Source organism: Gopherus flavomarginatus, chromosome 18 (assembly GCF_025201925.1).
Source record: "Gopherus flavomarginatus isolate rGopFla2 chromosome 18, rGopFla2.mat.asm, whole genome shotgun sequence".
Taxonomy (NCBI): domain Eukaryota; kingdom Metazoa; phylum Chordata; order Testudines; family Testudinidae; genus Gopherus; species Gopherus flavomarginatus.
In genome coordinates this window covers 80,489-91,179 of record NC_066634.1, presented here as the reverse complement: position 1 = coordinate 91,179, position 10,691 = coordinate 80,489, and the positions used below count along the sequence as shown (strand labels likewise).

The following is a 10,691-nucleotide window of genomic DNA, read 5'->3' as shown; positions in this document are numbered from 1 at the left end:
CTCCCCTGAGATCACCAGCTCTGAGTGCAAAATATGGCAGAGAGAAAAGAGGATAGTGCCTCAAAAGTGCAGGGGTTGGGGGCCTCTGAGCACCAGGCCTGGCCCCCCACCCGGGGCCCCTGCCCTCTGTGTGCATGTGTGGGAAGCTCTGAGCACCAGGCCTAGCCCCGCACCAAGACGCCCCTGCTGTGTGTGTCTGTGTGTGTGGGGAAACAGGGACGACACGCTCCTCTGAGCACCAGGCCTGGCCCCACACTGAGATGCCCCTGCCCTGTGTGTGTTGAGGGGGGCGCTCCTCTGAGCATGAGGCCAGGCCCCTGCCCCATAAGTGCGGGGACAAAGGCAGGAGGAGAAGGTTTCACTCAGCCAGGCCGGCTGGCTCCACCCTACCTAGCCCGGAGCGGTTAAGGCACAGCGGCTGCGGCAGAGGTCAGGGATCCGGAAGCTGTTTGCAGCACTGAAGGCACGGGCGGTGCTGGTCCTGGCGCTGGCTCTGGTTGGCACCACTCCCACAGGTTTCTCTGTAAGGGCGCTCCCACGGTGTCAGTGCTGTGTGGGAAGAGCCCAGTCACCCTCAGAGCAGAGCAAAGGGGACACAGCCCCCCCCATGGCACCGATCCCCACCCCCAGGCTGGGACTGATATCAAGGGGAGACGGCCTGGCTGCCTCACAGCTCAGCCCCACTGCCCTCTCCCTGCCTGGGGGGCAGAGACCAGCCAGGGAGCAGGCCCCATGGCTGGACAAGAAGCAGCCAGTGAGATGTGCCTGAGTCTGCAGAGAGCCTGAACCCTTCACTCAGAGCAGGAGAAAACCACCCCCAGGCACCTCAACTCCCAACCCAGCAAAGGTCATTGTGGGGGGTCAGGAGCACAGCAGCCCGTGGCTCCCCAACCCTGGGGACCCAGGCTGCCACCCCTGGGGGCAGGAGGAGATGAGTGACCCCTCTGGCCCCAAGGTCTGGGACAGGACCGTGGCCGTGGGGTACAGCCAGGGCCCTCAGAGCCCCGGCCTGGTTCTGTGCCACCGGGGGTGGCCCTGGCTGGCCACAAAGGGGGCACGCCTCTGCCGTACCGCGGTGCTCCTGGTGCTGCGGGGTCTGGCCCTGGTGCCGCGGGCTGGGCTCTCCAGGCTCTCCAGGCGCTGGGTGAGCGCCAGCTTCTGCTGGATGGCCATGCGCAGCAGGGAGCTCAGCGTCTTCTTCTCGTCCTCCGCCACCGCCAGCTGCCGCTGCATCTCGTCCAGCTGGGACACGTACTGGTCACACCTGGGGGGACGCAGGGGGTCAGGGGGGCTAGCCAGGGGCTCCACCCACCCCTGGCCTTGTCCCCTACGGCTAGCCCCACGCCAGTGGGACAGCCACGCCCCCACCCAGTAGCTCCCCTCACCTGCTGGCAAACATGGCACGCAAGGAGGAGAAGGTGGTGGCGTCCTCCTTCAGGGCCTTCAGCTCGCGGCGCAGCTTCAGCATGGTGTCGGACACCAAGGCCTTCTCCCCCTCGTACTGCCCCTTCAGGTTGGAGAGCGCTGCCTCCGCCGCCTGGAAGGAGAGGGGGGTGAGAGCCGAGTGGGCATATGTACCCCCCGCCCCCCACAGCCTCTGCATCGGGGGGGGAAACGGTTGGGCCTGCACACCTGCAGCCACGACCCCTCCTCCCCCAATGAAAGGGGGCGGCTAAAGGGAGGGGGTTACCGTGCCCAGCGAGCCCCCCGCAGCGCGCCCACCTGCTTGTTGGCCTTGAGCACGGTGCGCAGCGTGGCGATCTGCTCTCGCTTGGTGCTGAGCAGGGAGCGGAGCTTCATCACCTCCTCGGCCAGCGCCTCCTTATCCCGCTCGAGCTCGACGGCCGGCGGGCCCTGCCTGGGGGGCTGCTGCCGCCACAGGACCAGCGCCCCCTGCAGGTGCCCCAACTGCTCCCGCAGCACTGCCGCCAGGTTGGAGACATTGAGGGGCTCCCCAGGTGAACCGGGGGGCGACTGGTCCCCGCAGGGCCCTGCCCCTGGCTCCAGCTGGAGACGGGGCTTGCCCGCCGGCGGTCTCCTGGCGCTGCGCCCATCCCGGTAATAATCCAGCACCACGCGCTGCGGTGTCAGGCCGCGCCAGGCACAGACCTGGTGGTAGAGGTTGGCCAGTTCCTCCGTCAGCCCCAGCAGCTCCTCCTGGGCCTGGGCCAGCCGGGCCTGCAGCTCCCCTGCCAGCTTCCGGGAGGCCCGCAGCTGCCCCTCCAGCTGCGCCACCAGGTCCTGCCAGGGCTGGGGCTCCGGGGATGCTGGCCTAGCCTTGAGCTGCTCCAGGAGGAGGCCATTGCGCTGCTGCTGCTCTGTCAATGCCTCCCTGGCGCTGTCCAGCTGCCACCGGGCCTCCTGCACATCAGCCGCCAGGGAGGCTCTCTCCCGGTCCACCTGCGGGGCAGAGACGGCAGGCCTGTGAGCATGGGGGCAGGATGCCTGGGTTCTAGCCGCGCTCTGGGTGGGGGAAGAGGGGCTTGGGAGCCAGGACTCCTGGGTTCAATCCCCAACTTGCCACATCTTTCTCCCCTCCCCGTTGTCTGCTCAGGGACCCGCTCTTGTGGGGTCTGTGCAGCGCCTGGCACCAGTCTCCATGGGGGTGGGAAGGGGGCATACAGCTCCCATACCGTGTCTCTGAGTGCTTTGCGGGTTCAATGGGACGCCAGAAGAGCAGCTTTGTGGAAAGCCCCAAGAGGCTGGATGATTCGGGCACCTGCTTGCTGGGTGCGGAGCTGCACGGCCCAGGCGCAGATGCCAAGCAAGACACAAGGTGCTCTACGGGGGGTGGGGGCCTGCTGCTGCAGGATGTGGGGTGCATCAGTGGCTTCCGCCATGCTCCACCCCCTCAGCGAGGACGACGGGCGCAGGTGAGAACCGGCTGTGGGTGACGCGGCACCAGCGCCTCCCGCTTCACACCAGTTGGAAGCCTGCCCCACTGACCTGCCTGTGACATTCCAGGGGCAAAATGAGTGGAGGCAGGGAAGGCTGCTTCCTGGTCCCAGAAGTGTTAAGGGCCCCATCGATGTGCAGAGAAGGGGGGGTCGGCAATGAAGGGGTTAACTGATGACACCCCCCCCCACCCCCCAGCTGCTCCTGCCCATCAGGCTCCCCATTGCTAGTGACCGGGCCCCTCTTTATCCACCTAACGGGCTTAGCCCTTCATCTGCTCCTGGATCCAAACCGGGCCTGGGTGCAGGGCAGCAGGCCCCCAAGGCGGACACTGGCCACCCCCAGCGCTAAGAGTTCCCTCAGCTTCCCTCCCCTGGAGCCCCTGGCACAAGACCGCTACCCCGAGGTAATCTGCCCCCCGCCACCCTGCCAGGAGCCTCCAGGCCCCCACCCCTAACCTGAGATGCTGTGGTGTCTGCCCTGACCTGGGGCAGCTGGAATCCCCTGCTCCCACACCCACCCCAGAGCAGCTGGAATTCCCGCGGCCCCACCCTCAAGTCCTCCCAGCCCCACCCCAGAGCAGCTGGAATCCCCTGGCCCCACCCCAGAGCAGCTAGAATCCCCTGGCCCAGCCGTCGAGTCCTCCCAGTCCTACCCCAAGGCAGCTGGAATCCCCCCAGCCCTGCCCCTGAGTCCTCAGCCCCACACCCACCCCAGAGCAGCTGGAATCCCCCCGGCCCCACCCCTGAGTCCTCCCAGCCCCACCCCAGAGCAGCTGGAATCCCCTGGCCCCACCCCAGAGCAGCTGGAATTCCCGCGGCCCTGCCCCCGAGTCCTCCCAGCCCCACCCCAGAGATGCTGGAATCCCCTGGCCCCGCCCCAGAGCAGCTGGAATCCCCCCGGCCCCACCCCCGAGTCCTCCCAGCCCCACCCCAGAACAGCTGGAATCCCCCCAGCCCCGCCCCCGAGTCCTCCCAGCCCCACCCCAGAGATGCTGGAATCCCCTGGCCCCGCCCCAGAGCAGCTGGAATCCCCCCGGCCCCGCCCCCGAGTCCTCCCAGCCCCACCCCAGAGCAGCTGGAATCCCCCCAGCCCCGCCCCCGAGTCCTCAGCCCCACCCCAGAGCAGCTGGAATCCCCCCAGCCCCGCCCCTGAGTCCTCAGCCCCACAACCACCCCAGAACAGCTGGAATCCTCCCAGCCCCACCCAGAGCAGCTGGAATTCCCCCGGCCCCGCCCCTGAGGCCTCCCGGCCCCGCCCCACAGCAGCTGGAATTCCCCCGGCCCCGCCCCTGAGGCCTCCCAGCCCCGCCCCACAGCAGCTGGAATCCCCTGGCCCTGCCCCAACCTGGAACAGCTGCTGCCGCAGCTTGTGCTCCTCTGCCAGGCTGAGCTCACTGAAGAGGTCGGCGACGAGGCCAGGTGCAGGGCAGGTGTGGGGGGTGGACACCCGCTCCCCAAAGTCCCCCACGCTGGCGCTGCCATTGGCGAACCCGCTGTCCAGCTCCTCATCCTGGCTTAGCTCCTCCAGGCCGGCCTGCAGGCTGCCCAGTGAGCCAGGACGGCCCCCGGTGCAGGCCACCAGCTCCCGCCGCAGCTCCCTCTGCTGCTCCCGCTCCAGCGCCAGGGCCTCCACCGCCTCCTCCAGCTGCCGCTCCGCCAGCTCCCGCAGCCGCCCCAGCTCCTCCAGCTGGACCCCAGCCAGCGCCACCTCCTCCTCCCGGCGCCGCAGCTCATGCTTGAGGGCCTCAAACTCCACCTGCCAGAGGGAGAGGGGTGTCAGGACTCCTGGGTTCTCTCCCTGGCTCTGGGAGGGGACTGGGGTCTGGGAGCCAGGACTCCTGGGTTCTCTCCCCAGACACCCTCAGAGGGTTTAGGAGGGGGAGCCAGTCGGCACTGGCCACACACGCAGTATCCTTGCCCTCTCTTGTCCCGTGGGCCACTCCTTGTCACAAGTGAGGCACAATCAGCCCCTCCAGCACAGGGACTCCAGGAGGTCTTCCCGCCAACCTGAGAGGCAGCTCACAAGGTCTCCGCAGCGTGAGGGGCTGGGGGCAAGGTACCTGATTGCCCTTGAGCACGGACACCTGCTTCTGCAGGGAGATGTTCTCCTCCTCCAGCTCAGCGCAGTCCTGCAGCTGCCGCAGCTCCCGGCTCTTGTGCTGCTTCAGCTCCTCCCGCAGCTGGGCCTTCTCTGCATCCAGGGCCTGGCACTCCTGAGGCAAAGGGGCACCATTAGTGCCCCGGTGGGGCAGGAGGGGGCCCACCCAGGATCCCTGGGGGAGAGGAGAGAGCCTGGGGACTCAAGCTACGGCACAGCCCACCACAGAGGAATCATGGACTCTGGGCACTCTACCAGGTGCCGACCACTCCTGGCTTTCCAGCTGCTCACTGGCACAAGGGGTGAGTTTGGGCATATGTGACAATGTGGGGGATTGTCTGGTTTTTTCCTTGTTTTTCCACTGGGTTACATGCAGAGGGAGTGGGACTCAGTATCCCTGGGGGTTGTTGGTTTAACGAGGGGGGGAGGGGGAAGTTGGGACCCCGGCCGATGGCCTGGAGGATGGAGAGCCCAGCGACTGGTGACCCAGAGGCCCAGCTCAGGAGTTACAGCCGGTTCTGGCCAATGGGGGACAATGGGCTGTGGGGAGAGGACCCCGGTGACCTGAGGAGCCGACTCCAGCCTGAGGGGCCAGAGGACAGGAGAGGGGGCCCAGGCCATCCCAGTTACCCGGAGAGAAACCAATGGACAGAGGCGGGATTGGGGCTGGGGGTAGCAAATGCCCCGCTGGGAGTGGGGGGGCTCGGGGCTGGAGAGGGGGAGCAAGCAGAGCCCCCCTGGATGCAAGGGAGACTGGGATGTGCTGGGCTGAGGGAAGCCAGGCCTGAGGCCAAAAAGTTTCCTGTGCTGGGGTCAGATGCTTGATAAATCCTCCAGCGTTACGCTGGCTGAGAGTCGCTCCGGGCTAGTGAATGGGTGTGCGGGGGGGGGGGGGGGGGGGGGGAGGGCGGATTATCCCCTTCAGGGGGTGGAGGCCCTGGGGGCCCAGAGCAAGGGGACTGACTCACAGATCGTGCCCACTTGTGGCCCCGTGCGGTCCATGGAGGGTGCCCCTTTCAGTGCGACAGCCCTTCTTTGGGGGGCCACTCTCCTTCAGGCTCAGGCCCCTCCACCTCCTGGAGCTGCACCTCTCTGAGCCTTAGCACGTCTGTCTCTGCTGTGGGCCACCCCAGGGAGTCCCCTCGCTCTGGACTCCCCGGGCCTCTTCACACACACACACACACACACACACACACACACACACCCACCCACCCCCCCCCTCCGGTCACTAGCCCAGAGCGACTCTCAGCCAGCATAAAACAGGAGGTTTTATTGAGAGTTGAACACAGCACAGGAACCTCTCAGGGCCTCAGGCCTGGCCTCCCTCAGCCCAGCACATCCCCATCCCCCTGCAGCCAGGGGGGCTCTGCCTGCTCCCCCTCCAGCCCAGAGCCCCCCTGCTTCCCAGCTGGGCATCTGATATCCCCGGCCCCAAGTCCCCTCTGTCCATTGTCTTCTCTCCAGGTAAGCAAGCTCGTAAAACCAGAAGGCCTGGGTCTCCTCTCCTCTCAGCACCCCTCTGGCCAGAGCCGGCTGGTCAGGTCACCGGGGTCCTCTCCCCACAGCCCATTGTCCCCCATTGGCCAGAACCGGCTGCAACTCCTGAGCTGGGCATCCAGGTCACCAGTCACTGGGGTCTCCATCCTCCAGGCCATCGGCCGGGGTCCCAAGTTCCCTCTCGGGTCCTGTCCCCCAACAAATTCCCTCTCCCCTCCCCTCCCCTCGTTAAACCAGTAACACCCAGGGACACTGAGTCATACCCCCTCTGCATGTAACCCACTGGAAAACACAGAAAAACCAAGAAAAGCCCCCACTTCGTCACAGGGACCCACGGCAGTGACAGACGTGCTAAGGCTCAGAGAGATGCAGCTCCAGGAGGTGGAGTGGACCCCCAAGAAAGGCTGTCGCCCTGAAGGGAGTTCCCCCCACAGACCGCACAGGGACAAGAGTGGGCATGATCTGTGAGTCCGTGTCAGGGTAGGACAGAGTAGGAATCTGCTGTAATACTTGGTACGAACTCTGCGTGAGCCTCACTTTCCCCATATGCAGCAGAGCCTGTGGCACCGGATAGATTAACAGACGTGTTGGCGCGTGAGCTTTCGTGGATGAACATCCACCTCGTCGGATGTGGAAGCTCCTGCTCCAATCCGGCTGTTAGTCTCTCCAGTGCCACAGGACTCTGCTGCTCTTACAGAGCCAGCCTAACACAGCTCCCCTGATACTTTTCCCCAGATGGTAACTAGGGGGTGTGAAGAGGCTGCTCACTCTAGGAGAGGCAAATGGCACCTGGCTGTCCCAGGTTTGGGGCCCAGGTCAACGTGCAGACAATGGCAAATCCAATCACCAATCACTAAGGACCACACACAACCAGCCACTGCGAGCAGCTGGGGAACAGGACAGGAGAGAGGGACAAAGTGGGAGCCAAGTGGACACCCTTTGGCTGGGCTGTGGGTAACCAGGATGGGCCAGGTTGTAAATTCCTATTCTCTGCACTAACCAGACAACCAATAACCCCCTGCTGAGAGGGGGGCAGTTCTCTCTCTCGGGGTACAAGCCTCCCGCAGGTGTCCCATTCAGGTGGGCTCGCTGCAGGGAACGTACAGCATGACGCAGGGGTGCTGCAGGCTCTGAGGGGCAGTCCCAGGAAGTCGGGGAAGCCAAGGGGGAAAGAGGGAGACCCTAAGGGGTCCAGCCCACTGAAGGGGTCCTCCTAGGACTACTCCTGAGCACAGGAGCTGTGGCTCCTTGCTCTGATCCAGGCTGCATGGGGAGGGGAATGCTTGGACCCGGGCTAGAGGGGATGCCAGGAACAGGGGACCGCAGGGCACTCACCTGGCGCAGGTCCTGCAGAGCAGCGCTCAGCCGCTCGCTCTCAGCACCCGTGTTGCTCAGCTGGCGTCGCAGCTGCCTCAGCTCCCCCTGCTGCTCCTCAAGGCGGGCTGCCAGCTGGGCCTCCTTGGCCGCAGCCTCGCGCACCAGGCTCTCCTCTCGGTTCTCCCCGGCCACTGCTGCCCGCTTGTGGCTGCTGTGACACTCAGCCAGGACCTGCCAACCAGAGGGCAGAGAGAGAATTGGTGAGGAGGGGTCAGCCAGGCTAACGTGTTCGGCAGAATGCCTGGCGCAAAGGGCACACACACAGAGTGCTGGGGCAGGGGATGTGGGGGGGCTCCCCCTGCAGTGCCAGGCTGACCCCAATCTGGGCACACCCACACGGTGCTGGGACAGGGGATGGGGGGGGGGGCTCTCCCTAGTGGTAACTGGGCTGATCAGGTTCTGTGCCTGCCCCCGCTTACCTCCTTCATTTGGGTCAGCTCCGAGCTCAGCCTGTCTAACTGCCCCTCCAGCTCCCCGCAGCGCTGCTTGAGCACCCCATTCTCCTCCAGCACCGCCAGCCCATACTGGGCGGCCTGGACTTTCTCCTGCGTTGCCTCCTGCAGCTCGGCCGCCAGGCGCCCCACCTCTGCCTGCAGCTGGGCCAGGTCTGCGGGCACTTGGGCCAGCTCCATGGTGGGCACTGGGGGGCAGGTCTGGGGCCCGGCGGGAGGCAGCGGGGATGCCTGCGGGCAGGGAGAAGGAGTGAAAGCTATAACCTCCTGCAGTCCTATGCACCTGTGCCCTCCCCCCACATGTGCCCCTGAAGTAGGGGAGAGGAAGGAAGGGGGGAGATGCAGGGGGAGAAAGAGGCCCCCAAAGAGTGGGGGGAAGGAGCAGGAGTGGGGCAAGTGGGAGGGGCCCAGAGACCTCCCTCAGGGGGTGGGGAGTAAAGGGCAGAAGTGGGGGCTCAGAGGCCCCCCACGGGGCGGGCGGGGCAGACGCAGGGGGGGCTCAGAGGCCCCCCACGGGGCGGGCGGGGCAGGGCAGACGCAGGGGGGGCTCAGAGGCCCCCCACGGGGCGGGGGGGCAGGGCAGACGCAGGGGGGGCTCAGAGGCCCCCCACGGGGCGGGGGGGCAGGGCAGACGCAGGGGGGGCTCAGAGGCCCCCCACGGGGCGGGGGGGCAGGGCAGACGCAGGGGGGACTCAGAGGCCCCCCACGGGGCGGGGCGGAGGATGCTCCCTCAGGGGGCGGGGGACCAGGTAGCTCCTCCCCCGGGAGCGGGGGGGGGCAGGGCAGACGTAGGGGGGGGCTCAGAGGCCCCCCACGGGACAGGGGGCGGGGCTCAGAGGCCCCCCACGGGACAGGGGGGGCAGACGCAGGGGGGGCTCAGAGGCCCCCCACGGGGCGGGGGGGGCAGACGCAGGGGGGGCTCAGAGGCCCCCCACGGGGCAGGGCGGAGGATGCTCCCTCAGGGGGCGGGGGACCAGGTAGCTCCTCCCCCGGGAGCGGGGGGGAGGGGCAGACGCAGGGGGGGGCTCAGAGGCCCCCCACGGGGCGGGGGGGCGGGGCAGACGCAGGGGGGGCTCAGAGGCCCCCCACGGGGCGGGGGGGCGGGGCAGACGCAGGGGGGGCTCAGAGGCCCCCCACGGGGCGGGGCGGAGGATGCTCCCTCAGGGGGCGGGGGACCAGGTAGCTCCTCCCCCGGGAGCAGGGGGGGGCGGGGCAGACGCAGGGGGGGGCTCAGAGGCCCCCCACGGGGCGGGGGGGGCGGGGCAGACGCAGGGGGGGGCTCAGAGGCCCCCCACGGGGCGGGGCGGAGGATGCTCCCTCAGGGGGCGGGGGACCAGGTAGCTCCTCCCCCGGGAGCGTCCCCTACTCGGCCTCGTTCCGAGCCGGGGGCGGGGCCCGCCTCCTCCAATGGCAGCCAGGACTGCCTCGTTCTGGGCCGAGGGGGCGGGGCCTCCCCTCAGCGCCCAGCCTCGTTGCGGGCCGCTCGCGGGCCAGGGGCGCGCGCTCCCCCCGAGGCGGGAGGCTGGGCGGGTCCCCTCCCGCCCCGGCTCCCGAGCGCGGCGCGGCCAGGCGGCTGCCGGCCGCCCCCCACCCCGCGGCGCTCACCCGGCCGCCGCTCCGCGGGCGCCGCTGCTGCTGTCACTGCCGCCACCAGGCCTGGCGCGGTCCCGCCCCTCCCTTCTATATACGCCCCCCGCCCCTCCCTGTTTGAAATTCCTCGCGCGCCTCACGGAGGCCACGCCCCGTCCCCCGTTCTGATTGGCCGGGCGCACCTCTTCCCGCCCCGTCCCCCCTCTTCCCATTGGTCGCTGTCTTTTTTTCCTCCACCGATAGGCCGAGCTGTTAGTCAGTCACGCCACGCACGTCCCGTCCCGTCCACTGTCATGAGCTCCGTCGCCTTTCAACGGCTTCTCATCTGATTGGACGAGCTCTCTAGCCACGCCCTCCTTCTCTCCTGATTGTTCGCTGTCTCCCAGCCTTCCCGCCTAACCGACGAAGCGCGAGGCTTCCCCAAGGCTTCGTCTCCTGATTGGCTGGCGCTTCCCTCCGTCCCTCGAGACCCGTCCAACGTCGGTGGAGGGCGGGAAGCCATTGATTGACAGGGCCAAAGTCGATGGGACCGAACCTCTTTGGGGCTGGCCCTCTCTCCCATTGGTTTAGCGCCAACTAGAGGGGCCCCTCCCTTCCCTCCCGCCTCTCTGAGGGGAGGGGGAGGGGGAAATGCCACCTATAATAGCGCCCCCCCCCCCCGAGAACTGCCCCGACCCATGATGGCTCCCATTGGCGTGAGTGACGCTAACAGACAGGCCTGCCCCCGGGGCTCATGGGAGGGGCGATGACTGGCAGCCATGATGGCTCCCATTGGCGTGA

The 10,691-nt window shown here is 67.5% G+C and overlaps 1 protein-coding gene across 2 annotated transcripts; it reads right to left on the bottom strand.

Moving 5' to 3' along the window:
- Positions 1 to 235: 235 nt before the first annotated feature.
- Positions 236 to 10,159, bottom strand: LOC127036813 (protein bicaudal D-like). Of its 2 annotated transcripts, none has more exons than XM_050928042.1 (9): positions 10,094 to 10,159; positions 8,289 to 8,552; positions 7,828 to 8,040; positions 4,958 to 5,110; positions 4,243 to 4,653; positions 1,723 to 2,400; positions 1,386 to 1,537; positions 1,072 to 1,264; positions 236 to 549 (listed from the first exon to the last, which is right to left on the bottom strand). In XM_050928042.1, exons 1-9 carry the CDS (start codon positions 10,121 to 10,123, stop codon positions 544 to 546), a joined length of 2,100 nt encoding a protein of 699 aa, XP_050783999.1. In that variant the 5' UTR covers positions 10,124 to 10,159; the 3' UTR covers positions 236 to 543. The 2 variants fall into 2 exon arrangements, with proteins under 2 accessions (XP_050783999.1, XP_050784000.1); XM_050928043.1 differs by lacking the exon at positions 10,094 to 10,159 and adding an exon at positions 9,927 to 9,977.
- Between the last annotated feature and the right edge of the window lie 532 nt (positions 10,160 to 10,691).

Coding starts and splice junctions, on each gene's coding strand:
- LOC127036813 (XM_050928042.1), bottom strand. CDS start 10,123: ATGGGAAGAGGGGGGACGGGGCGGGAAGAG. Junction 8,041..8,288: donor AGCTGACCCAAATGAAGGAG/GTAAGCGGGGGC, acceptor TCTGGTTGGCAG/GTCCTGGCTGAGTGTCACAG. Junction 1,538..1,722: donor TGCTCAAGGCCAACAAGCAG/GTGGGCGCGCTG, acceptor CTCTCCTTCCAG/GCGGCGGAGGCAGCGCTCTC.